This window comes from Euprymna scolopes, chromosome 22 (genome assembly GCF_053919585.1).
Source record: "Euprymna scolopes isolate OS-2025 chromosome 22, ASM5391958v1, whole genome shotgun sequence".
Taxonomy (NCBI): domain Eukaryota; kingdom Metazoa; phylum Mollusca; class Cephalopoda; order Sepiida; family Sepiolidae; genus Euprymna; species Euprymna scolopes.
In genome coordinates this window covers 10998988-11022185 of record NC_136503.1, presented here as the reverse complement: position 1 = coordinate 11022185, position 23198 = coordinate 10998988, and the positions used below count along the sequence as shown (strand labels likewise).

At 34.4% G+C, this 23198-nt stretch overlaps 1 protein-coding gene across 20 annotated transcripts in view; it reads right to left on the bottom strand.

Moving 5' to 3' along the window:
- LOC145243887 (uncharacterized) overlaps positions 1 to 23198 on the bottom strand; it is a 1140095-nt gene that overhangs the window by 280377 nt on the left and 836520 nt on the right. For all 20 annotated transcript variants that reach the window (XM_080106980.1, XM_080106982.1, XM_080106985.1 and 17 more), the window contains one exon: positions 14696 to 14772. In XM_080106980.1, coding sequence (XP_079963106.1) covers positions 14696 to 14772 — 77 coding nt within the window. The remainder of the gene's footprint in view (positions 1 to 14695; positions 14773 to 23198) is intronic.

The following is a 23198-nucleotide window of genomic DNA, read 5'->3' as shown; positions in this document are numbered from 1 at the left end:
CTGTAGAGATCCCTAAATGTAAAAGATCTTTTTACTCCAATAGTTTCTTCCCCAGAACCGCTAGACTCTGGAATTCCATTCCAGGTCCCTGCTTCCCCAACAGTACTGACGTGCAGAAGTTCAAGTGTAACGTGAACCGACACCTTGCTGCCCAAATCCCTACATAGTACCCCAGTAGTGTTGCCCCTGATAGTAGTCCCCTACACCAAAGTGGCAATTTGCCTTGTTTGGGGTGAAAATGTAATAAAAAAAACAAAAAAACAAAAAAAAACCCACTAAAAACGAACTGATCTCCTGCAAACCTAAGTCCAAATTTAAATATGGTAAATTTGAAATTACATAGCTATTAAATTAACCTTTCATATATATATATATATATATATATATGTATATATGTATATATATATTCTATAATATTATAGTTTTTTCTACATACTGTCTTAGCATTTTATAACTTTGTAATTTTCATTGTAATTCTTTATTTTTTCTTTGTTTGGCCGGTTTTACATCTACAATCTCCGTTTTAGGGTTTAAATATTCCTATCAATCAAATATATCCATCTACCTACACATGTATATTCTGTATGTATGTTTACTTATATTTTAGCATGCGCATTTACTTACATACTTACTTGCCTTATTCCGGAATTTGCAGATACCGGCCATCCTCTCCCCTTAAATTTTTTTCCTTTAGCTTTTATTTACTTACTCATCTATTTATGTATGTATATATATGTATGTGTATATGTGGGTGTGTTTGTTGTGTACATGTGTAATTGTATGTATTCATATGTATGGATATACATATGTATGTATTTAATTTATCATTCTTCTCAATTCATTTGCTTCCTTTAATGTCTCCTGCTGATAATTTAATTCTTAAATAATAACTTGTATATTTCAGTTGACTCCTTATTTTTTTTTTGCTTTAAATTTGGCGCCATTTCAACGTCATCCTGTCTGGGTCATTTTGACATTGCCTTTTCTATTCTAAAATTAACTCAATCACCATTCAATTTTTTCTTCTTCTTCTTCTCCACTCATTTTTCTTAAATCAGCTCTGCATTGACAGTCGTAATTGTCTGTATTTTTGAGATGAGTTGTTTTCATTGATTGAGATTGTCGGACTGACTTCCTCATCTTGGTTGTTATTGTCACAACGTTTTGGCCTTCATCAGGTGAATGGTTTGTTAGGAGTCTCGAACCCAACCCTTTATTATTATTATGGGGGTACCGTGTTCGGACTCCAGCTAGGCTTTGGGACATAGTTGCTGATTCTCTGTTTTTCAATGTTACTTTTTCACTGCCTTCGTTCAGGATTGAACTCAGCACCTTTGGGTAACTGTAAACTTTGATACAACGTCTAGGACCACTCGGCCATATGTCACAATTCTTAGTTGGTTTTTGTTAATGTTAAACCTATGTTGTTATTCAAGGTTTTCTCTCTCTATCAGAGGTGTCCAAATTGCATTCAGTTCTATGCTTGGTTTGCTCAGTAGGTTGTTATATCCGAGCATGTGAGCTGTTTCTTTAAGTTTTCTCACTTTCCAGTGGGTCTCTCTGTTTATTATTTTTACTTCATCCCATAGGGGGCGATGATCCCCCCTCTCCATCCAGACATGGTTGGCTATACCCGATTTTTCCGTCTCCCCTTTAGTTACCGCTTTTCGGTGTTCTTCCACCCTTACTTTAAGGGGGCGGCATGTTTTACCCTTGTAAACCTTTCTGCAACTGCATGGGATGGAGTATATGCAGTTTTTGGTCATGTTCTCATCCATGCGGGGCTTCACTCGTACCAGGTGTCGTCTGAGTGTTGACTCGTTTTTGAATACCGTCCTGATGTTGTAGGGGGCACATATTCTCTGAATCTTTTCGGAGATGCCTCGTATGTATGGTAGGCAGACCGTTGGAGGTTTTTGGGTTTCATTCTCCTCTCTTATACTATTAACACGTCTGGTGGATAGTATGCTATCGGGGTAGTTGTTACGACGGAGGGTATTCTTCAACCTGACCATTTCTTGGTTGTATGTAATGGTGTCGCTACTTATTGTCTCTGCTCGATGTTGTAAGCAGCGTGCGATTCCATGTTTGATACTGTATGGGTGATGGGAGTTGAAGTTTAGGTATTGTCCGGTGAAGGTAGGCTTGCGATATACGGATGTCTTAAACCCATGCTCTGTGCGTGATATGAGTATATCAAGGAAGGCCAGTTGGTTATCTTTTTCTTTCTCCATTGTGAACTGTATCGATGGTCTTATTGAGTTCACATGATCTAGGAGAGCCTGGATGTCTTCCTGATGGGGCCAGAGTATGAAGGTGTCATCAACGTATCTTAGCCACATGGTGGGCTTTAAGGGAGCTGAACCTAAGGCCATGTCTTCGAAGTATTCCATGTATATGTTCGCCATCACTGGTGATAATGGCGAGCCCATAGCTAGTCCCTCCTCTTGTCGATATAGGTCAGTACAAACCAAATGGTAAGCCTAGATGTGGTTAGCCTGTTCACTAAAGTCCCAACTAGTGAGGCACTAGCAGTAATTCAAGACAAACTAGCTGCGGACCTCTCCATAGAAGAGCGCACATGTGTACCATTGCCAAACTTAATGGAAATGCTGACATTCTGCATAGAAACAACCTACTTCAGAATGGGTACTGACCTATATCGACATGGCAGTCAAAGAACCGGAAGTCCAAAACTAAAGTTTCGCCCTCATTTGGGCTCATATATATATATCCACACACATGCATATATACATATACGTTTTTTGCATAGTTCTGAAGGTTAAAAACTTCTAAAACGGAGACTTCTTGAATCAGCGCTTATCGCAAATTCAACCACAATTAAACAAAGTGCCGATTTCTATAATGTAGCGCCATTAATAAGTAAACTTAATTTAAATAGAACATAATTTAATTGTACACACAGGTTAACCTTCTCACACCATAGAAACCCCCTGTAGTAAAAAAATGCATACAATCTCAATCAATCAATAAATTACATAACAAAAACACACTCATTTTATTTCTGTTACACACCTATATTTGAATTTTAACAAACATATTCTTTCCAGAAAGAATATTAACTGCGTTCATATCTTTTAAAAACATATGAACGACTATATGGTGTTATTAAAACATCTCTCTCTCTCTCTCTCTCTCTCTCTCTCTCTCTCTCTCTCTCTCTCTCTTTAACAACGCAAGTTCCCCTCCTTTTTGAATTCCCAACGTCTTTTTCCGTTTTCTGAAATAGAAGAGCGGCACACTTTGCGCATGAAACATTTTCAAATAGTTGTACTGGTGTTTTCGTTTTCTTAATCTCATTCATCCAGAGGAAGTCTCGAAATAAAGACGAAATGTTGATGAACATATAACTCCGTGTGTTCCTCCCCCCCCTCTCTCTCTCTCTCTCTCTCTCTCTCTCTCTCTCATATATATATATATATATATATATATATATATATATATATATATATATATATCATTAGTTATCATTCCCAAACCAGAAGATGCATTTAATTTACACTCATAAGTTTTTATTTATTATTTTATGAAGTACGCCTTACACGTGTTTCTGCTGAATAGAAGATCACTGAACAACTATATATATATGTATATAATTGACTTGAAAATTCAATGATGGCATAATAAAATAAAAAAAAGGTAATTTCTCTCCCAATTTTTTGGATTTTGTAATCATGCCCGGATACATTTATTTTCTTTTAAAAATGACAATGCTTTTTCTTCTGATGAGTTAAGGGCAAAATAAATTTATTGATTGATATAATAATTAAATAAATGATTTTGCACTACGAGACAGGTGCTATCAAGAATTGTGCATGTCAAACATACTTAAAAGAATAAATGGTGAGATGGCCAACATCTTGAAATTTGGAATATAGACTTTTGCTATATATATATATATATATATATATATATATATATATATATATATATATATATATATATATATATATTATACACACACACACAATATACGCACGCAATATTTAAAAAAAAATTAATTTGATATATTCTGGTATGGTTTGGTGATTAACTTAATTACATTGAACCAAATCGTTATACAACTGCTACTAATTGTTGTTAAAGTAATATTTTAATCTCTATAAAATTATTGTGTGTAAACATCTTCAAAACCTTTTAATCTTTTAAAATACATGAAGATTTGTTAAGAATGTTAAAGTCAGCTTAAATGACATTTGGTTCAACAGTTTAAATGTTTCCAAATTCGTTTAAAATTTTTAATGGCCCTAAAGTAATTCCGTTTTTTTTTTGTCAATATTAAAAAAAAAAATAAACTGGTTGACGTCTATGACATCGTGATACTTTCAAATAAGGTATTACTTTTGAAGCATTTAAATTAATGAAAAGTAATTTCTTGCCTGAATTAACGAAATGTAAAATTCAAATAGAGGAAACATTCATTTTACAATAATCCTCCCCAGAATGCACTTCTTCAGGAATGTGATATTAAACATTCAATTAATTTTTTTTTGAGAGAGATAATTTTCAAATTAGTAATTGGAATGATAATTGAATTAATGTATTAAAAAAACAGTTTTGCAATAAAACCGATTCGACATGGAATTTAAATCGCATATTTTATTTTTTTAACTTTAAAAATTATAATAAAGATAAATATAATGATTCGAGACATAATATTAAGATTGGAAGTATCACACAATTGGAGCCGTATTTGAGTGGACAAGTTTAGAGGTCAATGAGATCAGAGATTGACACTGGGCAGCACTTTCAGACCAAGTGAAATCTCTCTTTGCTGGTGAGATTTCAACCGGAGAAGACACGTCTAGCAGCTTTTCCCCAAAAGGTGAGGGACAGCGCACATGGGTGGCTGATGTGGCAAAACAAGTTCTCTCTCTGTGTTTCTGTCTGTCTGTCTCTCTCTCTTTCTCTCTCTCTCTCTCTCTCTCTCTCTCTCTCTCTCATGCATCCAAAGACGATTTGTTTTCGTGACTATGCTTCTATTTTAAATATGAAAGGCGTTCAATAAGTAATGCTCCTGACTCACTTCGAGTTGTCTGATCTAGCTGAATTTTTTTCATGTGCAATGATTTATATCTCTGTGGGTTATGTGGCAAATTACAGCTATGAACCAACTGTGGTTTCTAATTTATAATTTGAACTGAGTCAGGTGTGAAATGGAGCCTGTTGAATGTCGTGCAGTGATTCGGATTTTGTATTTGAAAGGACACACACTACAGGAGACTTTTGATGAAATGAAATAAACTTATGGCAATGATGCCCCATCAAATGACCTCATTAAATGCTGGCATCGTGAATTAAAAAGTCGACGATGTATTTTGTGATCGACCTTTTGTTTTAAATAAATATTGTTAAAACCTAAACAACCAGTTTCGGAGTGTGGTTTATCAACAAACGAAAACAACCTTGTCTCACAATAGCGACGACGACGACGGCAACAAAATACGTGTACGTAAAGGATTTTTGCATCTTTCAGAAAGGCATAGCATCATCATCATATCATATGAATCCGAAGATTCTATCGTTGGGAATGGTTTCCCCGATATTTTTCTAGTTAGAATTCTTTCTAGAAAGACATCAGGGATTACGGTAGAAACCATATGAAGGTTGCCAACATCCCAAGTAAAAGTGATTATTTTGTGGAACGAACTTGATTCGAACTGGGAACACCCAGATCATCAGTCCATGTCAATAATCACTTGACCTTCGTCACCTCCAGTAATACAACAGAAGTAATCTGTCTCTATCTATCTATATCTATATCTATAAAAGTGAATGTGTCTGTCTGTGTCTACGTCTGTGTACATTTCCCTACGCAATAACCCTGCCAATTTTAAGTCTACAGACTCGAAATTTGATATACACGGTACTGAGGTTTGGGAAAATCTTTGTAATCAGTTTTCTGTTAAGGGGTCAAAGTTCAATGATTTGGCATTTGAGAACTCTACCAAAATCCTCCGCCAATTTTAGGTATAAACATTTGAAATTTTAGATATAGGTTCCTTGGACATGGATCTAACTTAATAACTTGATTTGAGCCCAAAACAATAAATATTAAGGGTCATAATAGGGGTCAAATTAAAAATAAAATTGACCGCTTTTTTTTTGCTCAACATACACCTCCAAACACCCGGGCAACGCCGGGCACCCATGCTAGTATATCTACAAAAGTGAACGTGTCTGTGTGTCTGTGTGTGTGTGTGTGTCTGTGTACATTTTCCTTCGCAATAACTCTGTCAATCTACAGACTCGAAATTTGTTAAGGGGTCAAAGTTCAACGATTTGACCTTTGAGAACTCTACCGAACTCCTCCCACAATTTTGGGTCTAAACACTTGAAATTTTAGATATAGGTTCCTTGGACAGTGATCTAACTTAATAACTTGATTTGAGCCCAAAACAATAAATATTAAGGGGTCATAATAGAGGTCAAAGTTAAAAAAATTGACCTTTTTTTTTTGCCCAGCATACACCTCCAAACACCCGGGCAACGCCGGGCACCCATGCTAGTATATCTATAAAAGTGAACGTGTCTGTGTGTGTGTCTGTGTGTGTGTCTGTGTACATTTTCCTTCGCAATAACTTTGTTAATTTTCAGTCTACAGACTCGAAATTTGATATACAGTGTACTGAGATTTGGGAAAATCTTTGTGATCGGTTTTCGGCCAGAAATTTATCTGTAAGGGGGTCAAAGTTCAACGATTTGACCTTTGAGAACTCTATCAAACTCCTCCGACAATTTGGGGTCTACGCACTTGAAATTTTAGATACAGATTCCTTGAACATGGATCTAACTTAATAACTCGATTTGAGCCCAAAACAATATATTTTAAGGGGTCATAATAGGGGTCTAAGTTTTAAAAATTTGACCGCTTTTTTTTTTCTCAAAAAATGTACACACACACACACACACACACACACACACACACACACACACACACAGTGTGCGTGTACATTTCCCTACGCAATAACTGTCAATTTAAAGTATACAGACTCGAAATTTGATATACAGGGTACTGAGATCTGGGAAAATATTTGTGATCGGTTTTCGGACGCACAGACACACAGACACGTTCACCTTTATAGACAGACTAGCATTTCAGCCCGGTGTTGCCCGGGTGTTTGGAGGTGTATGTTGAGCAAAAAAAAAAATGGCTGAGGTATCTGGACCTGTGGAAGAAAATTGCTTTAGTTTTTAATCGAAAAAAAGAGCTGCTAAAGGGTAAAAAATTAAAAAATTGGAATTTGGCAGGCATTAGTCAACTTAATGTGTATCCTCTATGTATGCGCAAATATAGATTTATCCATTTAACTACATTAATTTGTAAAGTTTTGAAATGCAAGTGTCAGATTGTAGCAAATACTGCTGAAGACCTAAATGTTTTGTTTTCGAGTGGTACCCAACTCATATATTTTTTAAAAAAACTTTTGAAATCAAGACTATATATATATATATATATATATATATATATATATATATATATATATATATAGTAATCAAAAGAGAATTGGCTTAATAATAATATACAAAATCTGCAGAAATCAAAATATTATATTTAAGCATATTTTACAAACAAGACGGTCTGCTAGTGATAGTAAGAGAATGAATTTTCAAGGACATTTTTGGGGTCTACCTGATTAAATATTTATAATTTAATTTGAATATCCTTATAATATGTACACTTGTATAATGCTGGTATTTATTTATTTCCTACGGTGAGAAATTTGACACAAGGGTCGGAAAGTGGAATTGAGAAGTCACTTTGACCCTCAAAAAGTGTCTGCTCAGCCCCATTGGCATTCCCTGGAAGATGCGCTTCAGGCGATTAGTAATAAACTAAAGAGAGAAGAGAAAGCTTGAGAGGGTGAGCCTGAGCCTCCTAGAACTGCATAAAACCAGCTTTCTACCGCAATAAACAAGGGAAAGATCATTACAGGGAATAGTTTGGACTTTTGTTTCCAAGAAAAAAAAACAACGAGCGGTATCGAGGCGCCGGAGTGTATATTAATTCATATTTTTCATGAAAAATTTAAATGGATAATTCATTAAAAAAAAAAATAATAATAATAATAAATCAACGAGATGTCCCAAAAATAGAAATTAAATCTTGCTGGGAAAGTTACAATTTAATCCTCTTTATTCCATAGGCATGATCAGCGTGAAATGTTTGCCAGCATTTGTCGGCTGTCTGCAACTATCTGTTGACGAGATTCTGCTGTTTTTTTTTTTGTTTTTTTTTTTCATTCTGTCTGACAAGTGGACACAGCGCTATTGATTCCCCATCTTTCTGCCGTGTTATTCATAAAATCTAAGCTACACGGTGCCGCCTGATTATTGTGTCTACAGTTGGTGTGTGCGCACGCGCGTGAGTGGGGAGAGGTGGGAAGGGTGATGCAATGGCAGCCCGACCTAGACACCGGCTCTTATTCGACCGATTCTTCAGTCGATTCGCTTAGTAGCATCTTCACACACACACACACACACACACACACACACACACACACACTCTCTCTCTCTCTCTCTCTCTCTCTCTCTCTCTCTCTCTCTCTCTCTCTCTCTATCCTCGTAAGTATCGTTTATATATTTTATATTTTTACTGCAATTTAATTCTGATTGCGTCAGATATTATGTGTGTGTGTGTGTGTGTGTGTGTTTTAGCAAAATAACATCACAGGTAAAAAAGAACAAGTTATAAATCTATGTTATCACAATCCTTCCTTTTTCTTCATCTGTTATAAAATTCTGCGATGTTTTTTAGCGTTGGTTTGTCACATCAATTTATACATAGTCTGGTATTTTGAATGGATATATAAAAATGAACAGAACTCGAAAAATATATCACTATAAAATGCACACACACATGTGTGCATATATATATACATGCACACACACACACACACACATTTGTGTGTGTGTGTAAACTTAAAGTAAATATTAATATTTATATAGTAATCCCAACCTAGTAAAAAAAAAAAAATCAATACAACCAAGAAATAGAGCTTTAAAATTTAAAACTGTCGTTTATTTTTTACATGAATTTATTGTTCGATACTCAAATATTTCCATATACTTTATTTAAGTATCCTGTCGAACAATCAATTCATGTGAAATATATAATTTAAATTTGTATTCTTACACACACACACACACACACACACACACACACACACACACACACACACACAATTTGTATTCTTATATATATACACATATATATATAATTTGTATTCTTATATATATATATAATTTGTATTATATATGTATATATATATATAATTTGTATTCTTATATATATATATATATATATATATATATATATAAGAATAATTTGTATTCTTATATATAATTTGTATTCTCATATACATATATATATATATATAATTTGTATTCTTATATATATATATATATAATTTGTATTCTTATATATATATATATATATATATATAAGAATACAAATTATATGTATATATATATATAAGAATACAAATATATATATACATATATAATTTGTATTCTTATATATATATATATAATTTGTATTCTTATATATATATAATTTGTATTCTCATATATATATATATATATATATATATATATATATATATATATAAAATATACATTATTAAAAACAACTGAAAGCTTCCATTTTGTAATACCTTTTTTTACTTTTTCAATTTTTCGTATTATCATTTTTGTATATACGTCGAAGATATGGATGTATGGTTCAAGTATTTTTTTCTTCTCGAAGTTTTCGTGATTTTTAACTTTTAACTTTTCGTGTAATCATTTACACATCTTCAGGAATCTGTGTGAGAGGCTCGCTAAGAATTATGGGTAGATTTATGTAAATAGTAGTTGGGTCGCGGGCGAAGGTGCGAGTGAGGGTCATATACTGATTAAAAAAATAGCAGAAATCTGCTTAATTATCAATTTTTTATTTTTTATTTTCTAAATTAAATACAAGAAAGATCATCAGAAAAATCGAAAAATAAAAAAGGAATAATCATGCAGATTTTAACAATGTTTGTTTAAATGACAAAATGCTGCATGAATACAGGCTTTATAATCTCTCTCTCTCTCTCAATATATATATATATATATATATATATATATATATATATATATATATATATATATATATATATATATATATATATATATATATTCGTGCAGTCGTCAAAATCAATGGATATTAAACGATTATAGGGTTCAAATATGTAATTCCAGAACAATTTATAGATCGAAACCAATTTGCCTGATAAAAGATTTTGTTGTCACCTCTCTATTTATCTATCTATCTCATATATATATATATATATATATATATATATATATATATATATAATTAATGCTAGGTACGTGTATCTGTTTAGGTATTTCTATGCATATGATTCACTCACACTAATTAACAGATCATTATGAATTTTCTGACATATTTAGTTTAATTTCTTTTTATGCAAATGGGAGAAAAGGGAGTGAGAAGCCTTTTGTTGGTTGGTTGTTCTTGTTTTACGGCATATCAACCTTTTTCAGGTTATTTAATGCCGAATCTAGTTATTTTGAGGAAGGATTTTTAATGGAGTATATTTGTTTTTTTAAGTCGGATTCTATTTAACCCATAGCTGGGACCCTAACAGGTACTACCACTACAGGTCAGAGTGGACCTGGGAGCAATGGCAATTAAAGGGTGGCTTCACACTCCCCAATGCCCGCAAGGTGGGGTCTCACCATCGGATATAGTTTTAGGTCATATCCAGGACCGGAGGCCTTTTGTGAAAATTCAGATAATTCCGAATTTTGTGAAATTTTAACAATATGTATTAGATATTAATTAATATTAATTCTCATATTTCAATTTATTTCGAACATTTTAAAGGGTTTGTAAGCTACATTATATGTTGATAATCTTCCATTTAAAAATTCAAATATTTCTGATTTGCATTAAATTTGATCCATAATCATTAGACACCAATTAAGCAAGATTGTCTGAATTTCTTCTTAAGACCTAAGTTTAAGCCTTACATTTTAAACATTTTCTATAATTATAATCATTTTATGGATTTTGATCAAAATTGGCACAAGGATTCTAGGCATAAGGTATTACTATTTCTTGACTTCATAAGGGGGTATAAAAATGGTGTAAACCATTTTTATTTAATAAATTAATGTCAACCGTCCTGGGACTAGTATTTTTCTAATTTATATTTTGCCCTCTATAGGCCCCACAACAGCGGAGTTACTATCTTTAAGAGCATATCTGAGAAAATAGACCACATACTGTCTTCACATCCCTCGGCTAACATCCACATCTGTGGTGACTTCAACGTCCATAACGTGGAATGGCTGACCCATTCAAATAAGACAGATGATGAGGGGAGGTTTTGTCATGATTTTGCCATTGCTTATGACCTCACTCAGATAGTTCGCGAACCCACCCGTGTGCCCGATACACCCAATCAATATGCAAGCCTCTTAGACCTATTTCTCTCAACTTCCCCTGAGCTATGTTCATGTACCGTTCATTCTCCTCTAGGATCCTCCGACCACTCCGTCGTATCAGTTAAGATAAAAAGGAAATATAAGAAGCCCCCAGACGTACCCCTCCACCGTACTGTATACCGATACTCTATGGCTGACTGGGATAGCTTCCGTACATTCATATCTGATTTACCTCTGCACTCCATGTTTAAAAAGGAAGTGTCCTCTATAGTATCAGATCTGACCGAATGGTTAATTGTAGGCATTGACCAATTCATACCATCTAAAAAATTCCAACAAAAACCTAAAAGCCAGCCATGGTTCTCCCCAGAATGTGCTGCTGCTATCGCGCACAGACATCACTTTTTCCATAGCTACCAACGTAATAGATGCACTGAGACTAAAGCTGCTTTCAGGACTGCCAGCAACCACTGTAAAAGAGTAATAAAAAATGCAAGAGAGCTATATGCCCAGTCTGTTAAATTCAAGGTAGCTGATCAGCGGCTTGGTTCTCACCAGTTTTGGCAAATAACAAATAGGATCCTGAACAGAAGTGTGCGTTCTATCCCAACCATTATCAATGGACCAGAGGTCATCTCGTCAGCGTCAGACAAGGCCAAACTATTTGCAAAGAACTTTGCAGCTAATTCTACCCTATGCGACGAAGGCCATCAACTCCCCATATTTCCTCCTATAACACAGACCAAGCTAGGTAACATACAAATATCCGTGCATGAGGTCGCCAAGCTAATAAAAAACCTAGATTCCAGTAAAGCAACTGGTCCTGATGGCATCCCAATTATAGTGTTAAAAAAGCTTCAATCAGAACTTGCTCCCATACTTACGAAACTATTTAAGCGCTGCCTTAAGGAGAAGTGCTTTTCGACCCCCTGGAAGACCTCATCAGTTTGCCCTGTATTTAAGAATTCAGGTGATAAGTCATCTCCCTCTCAGTACAGACCAATAAGTCTCCTCTGTGTTATGAGTAAGTTGCTGGAATCAATATTAAATAGAGAAATAGTCAACCACCTCAGCAGGAATAACCTTCTTAGTGACACACAATATGGTTTCCGCTCTGCAAGATCTACCGCAGATGTGCTGACGGTTATATCCCACAGGATTAGTGAATCTCTTGACAAAGGCTTCCTTTCTAGGGCAATTGCTCTTGACATATCAAAGGCCTTCGACAAGGTATGGCATAAGGGTCTACTTCACAAGATTTCCAGCTACGGTATAACTGGAAATGTTTTCTCAATCATTAAATCATTTCTCTCCGATAGGCTTATAAGAGTAGTGGTAGATGGACAAAAATCGGAGGCCTGCAATATAAATGCTGGGGTCCCTCAGGGGTCAATCCTGGGCCCAACTCTCTTCCTGATCTACATCAATGACCTCCCTAAACACATACTTAAATCATTCGTTGACATCTATGCTGATGATACGACCATCTACAGCAACACATCAAAGGCTGTAAATGACAAAGTTCTCTCTGATTCTCTCTCCTCTGATCTCGAGCGCGTGGTTCAGTGGGGGAAGATGTGGCTAGTTACCTTTAATGCATCCAAAACCAAACTCCTATCCTTACATCATCAACGCTCTGATCGCCATCTGGCATCAATTGTGATGGATGGCTCTCGTCTGGGTGAGGCCCCGTGTTTTGACAAGCTTCTGGGTTTGACCTTTACTCCTGATCTGAAATGGAACACGTACATCAAGTCTGTTGCCACGGTCGCTGGAAAGATGGTGGGATCCTTCTACCGCTCCAGAAGATATCTCACTACTGATGCAATTCTCTATCTATATAAAAGCCAAGTACGTCCAAGGATGGAATACTGCTGCCATATCTGGGCAGGAGCTGCCAAAAACAGCCTATCATGCCTTGACAGAGTACAAAATAGACTTTGTGGCTTAGTGGGGGATGCCCTTTTCTCTACCCTGCAACCCCTCTCTCACAGAAGAGACGTTGCGAGCCTATCCTTGTTTTATCGTTATTTTCATGGCAGGTGCTCGTCTGAACTCCAATCCCTGATCCCCCCTCGCCAATCTTTCACGAAAAACACCCGTCTAGCTGAATCCACTGTGAAAAATTTCCTCCACTCTATATCTGTGCCTAAATCAAAACGCGGATTCCATGAACAAAGCTTCTTTCTTAGAACTGCACGCCTGTGGAACTCTGTTCCGTCTGCCTGCTTCCCTCCGGACTACAACTTGGATGTCTTCAAGTCTAATGTTAACAAATTCCTAATGAACCGCCCCCTTAAGTAAACACTCCAACAAATCTCCACACTAACGTAATGTACTTGCAATAACCCTTATCCCTGAGTGGCTTCCGGGCCTTGATAAGTGGTGATCACTGTGTAAAAAAAAAAAAAAAAAAAAAATATATATATATATATATTTATATATATATATATATTGTATTTTCACCCCAAACAAGGCACAGTGCCACTTTAATGTAGGGGGCTACAATCTGGAACATAATTTGCAGAGATACTATGTAGGGAGTTGAGCAGCAAGATTTCTGTTTACATTAGACTTGAACTTCTGCATGTCAGTACAGTTGGGGAAGCAGGAACCCAGAAGGGAATTCCAAAGTCTAGCAGTCCTAGAGGAAAAAAATTAGAGTAGAAGGTTTTCAGGTATCTAGGGATCTCTATAGTGAAGGGATAGGAATTTCTACTGTGTAGGGGTGGGATTTTGCTGCTTGTCAGGTTTGTCAGAGGTATTTACGTCGAAGGGGTATAAGGATTTGAAGTTTGTTGTAGCACCTTCCATTAAAATATTTGTAAAACTGGCACTTTTATATTATCACCCTCCACCCCTTTTTTTATCGCTCAATCGTTAAAGATGCAATTCAAAACCAAATTTCAATTCGTTGCATCGAATGTGAAATTAAAATATCCTATATTCACGACATAAAAAATATTTGTGAACGAAAACAACGATTTAATTAGGAAACAATAAAAACAAATAGTTAATTAATAAAATGTCCTTTTGCAAAGCACTATGCAAAGTAATTAATTTTACAACACTGATCAGATACACGTGTGATATCATACTAAGTATCAGCAGTAGCTAACCTGAAGTATTAGTATTATTTAATGATAAAAGTTGCAAGTAAGCAACAAAGAAAGAATACGCCATCACTTTTGATGGCATGGGCGTACAAATAAAATAAATATTTCTGTATACTTACACAATTTTCTTGTTCTGTATATTGATTTTTTTCACCTTCCCCGACACCCGAAACTGGCTGTGGGTGACAGGTTTAATCTGCAAAGAAACAGTAAAAGGAAATATTGAATAAAATTTTTGAAACTTATTTCTTGACAATTCATTTCTATCGAATTTTACAAATTGTTTCTCCTACTTTAAATTGTTTGCAATTGTAGATTATGGCGAACTTTTGCTGTTCTTATTTTATAATCTCGGGGGCAAATTATTAGACATAGAGGTTGCGTGTGATGAAGGAGATTCGGCCATTACTAACCAGAAGAGCGTTATCACATTAGATGAAAAGAAGAGTCTATCAAACAAGCATATGCCGTGTGATGATGTGCGGAAGTGAAGCCTGGCCAATGAAGGTTGCATGGAAAGAAATGACATGAGAATAATACAATGGATGTGTAATGTGAGTCTTAAACACAGTCTTAGATCTGATGACTTCAGAGGAAGATTAGCATAGAGAGATATGTGCAGAAACAGGAGACTATGATGGTATAGTCACGTTGAAAGAATGGATGAGAGTTCTTGGTTTAGTAGATGTAGAACAGTTAGAGTAACAGGATCAGTTCGCAGGGGAAGGTCAAGGAGCATATTGAAGTGATATGAATAGACTTGAGAGAAAAAAGGATAAATAAATACATAAGCAGAGATAGGTTAGTTTAGAAGTCGGTTTTTAAAAGTGATCCAACGTGTCAGCATGTAAAAAAATGTAAAGTCGAAGAAAATGATGATGATGGCGGGGGGGGGGGATAGAAAGTTTAAGTGTCCAAAAATTGATAGGTATGAACTTATTTACCTCCTCAAGGGATTAGATACGAGGTCAAGTTGTGACTGAAAAGTCAGTGCACTAGAAGTGCACTCTGGCCAACAAAAATGCCTAAAAACTATGTTGGCATTCCCTGATAAGAACGTCTCAGGTTGTTACAATATTTTGGAGTTATAATGGGGCAGAGATTTATTTGCTGGCCACCTCAGCAAAATGTGGCACAAGGCCGGAAAGTGGTGATCCAGCAGGCTCCCCTAAAGGAGGGGCAGTACTGCAATTGTAAAAATTGCCTGAGTAACCCCGCCGGCATTCCCCGGTAGGCGCGCCTCAAGCAGTAAGCAATGAACTTACTCCACCAGAAAGCCCAGTGGCAAGGCCTGGGAGGGTGGACCTCCTAGGTATTACCCAGGCGGCATATCTCAGTCCGACAGATGCTGGGCCGGTTGCCGGCCCCCACCTGTTGGGCTGAGTGTCAAGAACGGATCCTTGACGAGTACTCTACACTGTCTCCCTGCAGCCGAAGCTGCTAGGAGACACATCCTCTCATAACAGAGTTATAATGGGGTATGATCCCCCACAGTTGGGAGATTCTATTTATAAACGATGCTGCTAGGAACTGATGAATCGAATTAATTCACGTTCTGCTACCAACCAATCAGAAACCAGAATTGCTCCATAAATATTAAACCTTTTCTGTAGCAATTTCGCATGTTTTTTTTCCGTCTCGACACGGTAGGAATCTTTTGCTCTGTGGAACTGTCTACTGCAAACCAGTCACCTATCAGGACTTGTGTGGAACAACGAACCATCGGAAACTGTTCTGAAACTAAACATGGCTTACATTTCATAAAGAATTTTTGTTCTAAAACATGTCTTGATATTTAACAAAGTGTTATATATCATTAGAAAGCACGTATTCTGTTCTACAAGATAATCGTCATCGTTTTTTGCTCATATAATTTTTTTTTTTTTTCGTTTTTTCAGAACCGTCAAATGGATTGTCAAGTAGATAACAATTCACATTTTCGACACCTCCTCCTTTTTGCCTTTAATTGAGATCAAAAAGCGAATAAAATGACCAAAGATATTTGTGCCATATATGGAGAAAACGCTATAGCTGAGAGAACTGTTGAGGATTGGTTTACCAGATTCAAACACGGTTATTTTGACCTCGATGACGCTCCTCATTCCGAAAGACCAATCAAGATAGACAAAGTCTAACTCAGGGTTCTTTTGAAGAAAGATGGCCATCAGACATGTAGAAAATTCGTTAAAAAGATGAAGATGTGATTTTGCAACAATTTCCTGCCACCTTCAGTCGATGTGATTCACACAAAATCTTGGAGCTTGGGTCCCACACGAACTTTTGCTGTAAAAATTCTTTGATTTTCTTAAAAATAAAATGGTGGCAACTTATACAAGAATCTAATAGCAATAAACTAGTCCCCTTCTCAAAGAGAGAAAGGAAAATCTGTGAAGATGAACTTTCTAGAACTGAATAGAATCATCTCAATCCAACGGAAGCAAGGCCACCAGCTTCAAAATGGTCCAAATTCTCTCAGACTCTAGACTGGTATGAACAGTTTGCCTTTGCTCCAAAAATAGCGAAAGTACTGACTGAGGGATATAGAATTCTTCATTTAAGGGTGAGAGAAATGCATATGTTAAAATATAAATATGACTGAGGGACAGAATTCTTCATTTAAGGGTGAGAGAAATGCATATGTTAAAATATAAATATGACTGAGGGACAGAATTCTTCATTTAAGGGTGAGAGAAATGCATATGTTAAAATCTAAATATGACTGAGGGACAGAATTCTTCATTTAAGGGTGAGAGAAATGCATATGTTAAAATCTAAATATGACTGAGGGACAGAATTCTTCATTAAAGGGTGAGAGAAATGCATATGTTAAAATATAAATATGACTGAGGGACAGAATTCTTCATTTAAGGGTGAGAGAAATGCATATGTTAAAATATAAATATGACTGAGGGACAGAATTCTTCATTTAAGGGTGAGAGAAATGCATATGTTAAAATATAAATATGACTGAGAGACAGAATTCTTCATTTAAGGGTGAGAGAAATGCATATGTTAAAATATAAATATGACTTAGGGACAGAATTCTTCATTTAAGGGTGAGAGAAATGCATATGTTAAAATATAAATATGACTGAGGGACAGAATTCTTCATTTAAGGGTGAGAGAAATGCATATGTTAAAATATAAATATGACTGAGGGACAGAATTCTTCATTTAAGGGTGAGAGAAATGCATATGTTAAAATATAAATATGACTGAGGGACAGAATTCTTCATTTATGGGTGAGAGAAATGCATATGTTAAAATATAAATATGACTGAGGGACAGAATTCTTCATTTAAGGGTGAGAGAAATGCATATGTTAAAATATAAATATGACTGAGGGACAGAATTCTTCATTTAAGGGTGAGAGAAATGCATATGTTAAAATATAAATATGACTGAGGGACAGAATTCTTCATTTAAGGGTGAGAGAAATGCATATGTTAAAATATAAATATGACTGAGGGACAGAATTCTTCATTTAAGGGTGAGAGAAATGCATATGTTAAAATATAAATATGACTGAGGGACAGAATTCTTCATTTAAGGGTGAGAGAAATGCATATGTTAAAATATAAATATGACTGAGGGACAGAATTCTTCATTTAAGGGTGAGAGAAATGCATATGTTAAAATATAAATATGACTTAGGGACAGAATTCTTCATTTATGGGTGAGAGAAATGCATATGTTAAAATATAAATATGACTGAGGGACAGAATTCTTCATTTAAGGGTGAGAGAAATGCATATGTTAAAATATAAATATGACTGAGGGACAGAATTCTTCATTTAAGGGTGAGAGAAATGCATATGTTAAAATATAAATATGACTGAGGGACAGAATTCTTCATTTAAGGGTGAGAGAAATGCATATGTTAAAATATAAATATGACTTAGGGACAGAATTCTTCATTTAAGGGTGAGAGAAATGCATATGTTAAAATATAAATATGACTGAGGGACAGAATTCTTCATTTAAGGGTGAGAGAAATGCATATGTTAAAATATAAATATGACTGAGGGACAGAATTCTTCATTTAAGGGTGAGAGAAATGCATATGTTAAAATATAAATATGACTGAGGGACAGAATTCTTCATTTATGGGTGAGAGAAATGCATATGTTAAAATATAAATATGACTGAGGGACAGAATTCTTCATTTAAGGGTGAGAGAAATGCATATGTTAAAATATAAATATGACTGAGGGACAGAATTCTTCATTTAAGGGTGAGAGAAATGCATATGTTAAAATATAAATATGACTGAGGGACAGAATTCTTCATTTAAGGGTGAGAGAAATGCATATGTTAAAATATAAATATGACTGAGGGACAGAATTCTTCATTTAAGGGTGAGAGAAATGCATATGTTAAAATATAAATATGACTGAGGGACAGAATTCTTCATTTAAGGGTGAGAGAAATGCATATGTTAAAATATAAATATGACTTAGGGACAGAATTCTTCATTTAAGGGTGAGAGAAATGCATATGTTAAAATATAAATATGACTGAGGGACAGAATTCTTCATTTAAGGGTGAGAGAAATGCATATGTTAAAATATAAATATGACTGAGGGACAGAATTCTTCATTTAAGGGTGAGAGAAATGCATATGTTAAAATATAAATATGACTGAGGGACAGAATTCTTCATTTAAGGGTGAGAGAAATGCATATGTTAAAATATAAATATGACTGAGGGACAGAATTCTTCATTTAAGGGTGAGAGAAATGCATATGTTAAAATATAAATATGACTGAGGGACAGAATTCTTCATTTAAGGGTGAGAGAAATGCATATGTTAAAATATAAATATGACTGAGGGACAGAATTCTTCATTTAAGGGTGAGAGAAATGCATATGTTAAAATATAAATATGACTGAGGGACAGAATTCTTCATTTAAGGGTGAGAGAAATGCATATGTTAAAATATAAATATGACTGAGGGACAGAATTCTTCATTTAAGGGTGAGAGAAATGCATATGTTAAAATATAAATATGACTTAGGGACAGAATTCTTCATTTAAGGGTGAGAGAAATGCATATGTTAAAATATAAATATGACTGAGGGACAGAATTCTTCATTTAAGGGTGAGAGAAATGCATATGTTAAAATATAAATATGACTGAGGGACAGAATTCTTCATTTAAGGGTGAGAGAAATGCATATGTTAAAATATAAATATGACTTAGGGACAGAATTCTTCATTTAAGGGTGAGAGAAATGCATATGTTAAAATATAAATATGACTGAGGGACAGAATTCTTCATTTAAGGGTGAGAGAAATGCATATGTTAAAATATAAATATGACTGAGGGACAGAATTCTTCATTTAAGGGTGAGAGAAATGCATATGTTAAAATATAAATATGACTGAGGGACAGAATTCTTCATTTATGGGTGAGAGAAATGCATATGTTAAAATATAAATATGACTGAGGGACAGAATTCTTCATTTAAGGGTGAGAGAAATGCATATGTTAAAATATAAATATGACTGAGGGACAGAATTCTTCATTTAAGGGTGAGAGAAATGCATATGTTAAAATATAAATATGACTGAGGGACAGAATTCTTCATTTATGGGTGAGAGAAATGCATATGTTAAAATATAAATATGACTGAGGGACAGAATTCTTCATTTAAGGGTGAGAGAAATGCATATGTTAAAATATAAATATGACTGAGGGGCAGAATTCTTCATTTAAGGGTGAGAGAAATGCATATGTTAAAATATAAATATGACTGAGGGACAGAATTCTTCATTTAAGGGTGAGAGAAATGCATATGTTAAAATATACATATGACTGAGGGACAGAATTCTTCATTTATGGGTGAGAGAAATGCATATGTTAAAATATAAATATGACTGAGGGACAGAATTCTTCATTTAAGGGTGAGAGAAATGCATATGTTAAAATATAAATATGACTGAGGGGCAGAATTCTTCATTTAAGGGTGAGAGAAATGCATATGTTAAAATATAAATATGACTGAGGGACAGAATTCTTCATTTAAGGGTGAGAGAAATGCATATGTTAAAATATAAATATGACTGAGGGACAGAATTCTTCATTTATGGGTGAGAGAAATGCATATGTTAAAATATAAATATGACTGAGGGACAGAATTCTTCATTTAAGGGTGAGAGAAATGCATATGTTAAAATATAAATATGACTGAGGGACAGAATTCTTCATTTAAGGGTGAGAGAAATGCATATGTTAAAATATAAATATGACTGAGGGACAGAATTCTTCATTTAAGGGTGAGAGAAATGCATATGTTAAAATATAAATATGACTGAGGGACAGAATTCTTCATTTAAGGGTGAGAGAAATGCATATGTTAAAATATAAATATGACTGAGGGACAGAATTCTTCATTTAAGGGTGAGAGAAATGCATATGTTAAAATATAAATATGACTGAGGGACAGAATTCTTCATTTATGGGCGAGAGAAATGCATATGTTAAAATATAAATATGACTGAGGGGCAGAATTCTTCATTTAAGGGTGAGAGAAATGCATATGTTAAAATATAAATATGACTGAGGGACAGAATACTTCATTTATGGGTGAGAGAAATGCATATGTTAAAATATAAATATGACTGAGGGGCAGAATTCTTCATTTAAGGGTGAGAGAAATGCATATGTTAAAATATAAATATGACTGAGGGACAGAATTCTTCATTTAAGGGTGAGAGAAATGCATATGTTAAAATATAAATATGACTGAGGGACAGAATTCTTCATTTATGGGTGAGAGAAATGCATATGTTAAAATATAAATATGACTGAGGGACAGAATTCTTCATTTAAGGGTGAGAGAAATGCATATGTTAAAATATAAATATGACTGAGGGACAGAATTCTTCATTTAAGGGTGAGAGAAATGCATATGTTAAAATATAAATATGACTGAGGGACAGAATTCTTCATTTAAGGGTGAGAGAAATGCATATGTTAAAATATAAATATGACTGAGGGACAGAATTCTTCATTTATGGGTGAGAGAAATGCATATGTTAAAATATAAATATGACTGAGGGACAGAATTCTTCATTTATGGGTGAGAGAAATGCATATGTTAAAATATAAATATGACTGAGGGACAGAATTCTTCATTTAAGGGTGAGAGAAATGCATATGTTAAAATATAAATATGACTGAGGGACAAAATTCTTCATTTAAGGGTGAGAGAAATGCATATGTTAAAATATAAATATGACTGAGGGACAGAATTCTTCATTTAAGGGTGAGAGAAATGCATATGTTAAGATATAAATATGACTGAGGGACAGAATTCTTCATTTATGGGTGAGAGAAATGCATATGTTAAAATATAAATATGACTGAGGGACAGAATTCTTCATTTATGGGTGAGAGAAATGCATATGTTAAAATATAAATATGACTGAGGGACAGAATTCTTCATTTAAGGGTGAGAGAAATGCATATGTTAAAATATAAATATGACTGGGGGACAGAATTCTTCATTTATGGGTGAGAGAAATGCATATGTTAAAATATAAATATGACTGAGGGACAGAATTCTTCATTTAAGGGTGAGAGAAATGCATATGTTAAAATATAAATATGACTGAGGGACAGAATTCTTCATTTATGGGTGAGAGAAATGCATATGTTAAAATATAAATATGACTGAGGGACAGAATTCTTCATTTAAGGGTGAGAGAAATGCATATGTTAAAATATAAATATGACTGAGGGACAGAATTCTTCATTTATGGGTGAGAGAAATGCATATGTTAAAATATAAATATGACTGAGGGGCAGAATTCTTCATTTAAGGGTGAGAGAAATGCATATGTTAAAATATAAATATTACTGAGGGACAGAATTCTTCATTTAAGGGTGAGAGAAATGCATATGTTAAAATATAAATATGACTGAGGGACAGAATTCTTCATTTATGGGTGAGAGAAATGCATATGTTAAAATATAAATATGACTGAGGGACAGAATTCTTCATTTAAGGGTGAGAGAAATGCATATGTTAAAATATAAATATGACTGAGGGAAAGAATTCTTCATTTATGGGTGAGAGAAATGCATATGTTAAAATATAAATATGACTGAGGGACAGAATTCTACATTTATGGGTGAGAGAAATGCATATGTTAAAATATAAATATGACTGAGGGACAGAATTCTTCATTTATGGGTGAGAGAAATGCATATGTTAAAATATAAATATGACTGAGAGACAGAATTCTTCATTTATGGGTGAGAGAAATGCATATGTTAAAATATAAATATGACTGAGGGACAGAATTCTTCATTTATGGGTGAGAGAAATGCATATGTTAAAATATAAATATGACTGAGAGACAGAATTCTTCATTTAAGGGTGAGAGAAATGCATATGTTAAAATATAAATATGACTGAGGGACAGAATTCTTCATTTAAGGGTGAGAGAAATGCATATGTTAAAATATAAATATGACTGAGGGACAGAATTCTTCATTTAAGGGTGAGAGAAATGCATATGTTAAAATATAAATATGACTGAGAGACAGAATTCTTCATTTAAGGGTGAGAGAAATGCATATGTTAAAATATAAATATGACTTAGGGACAGAA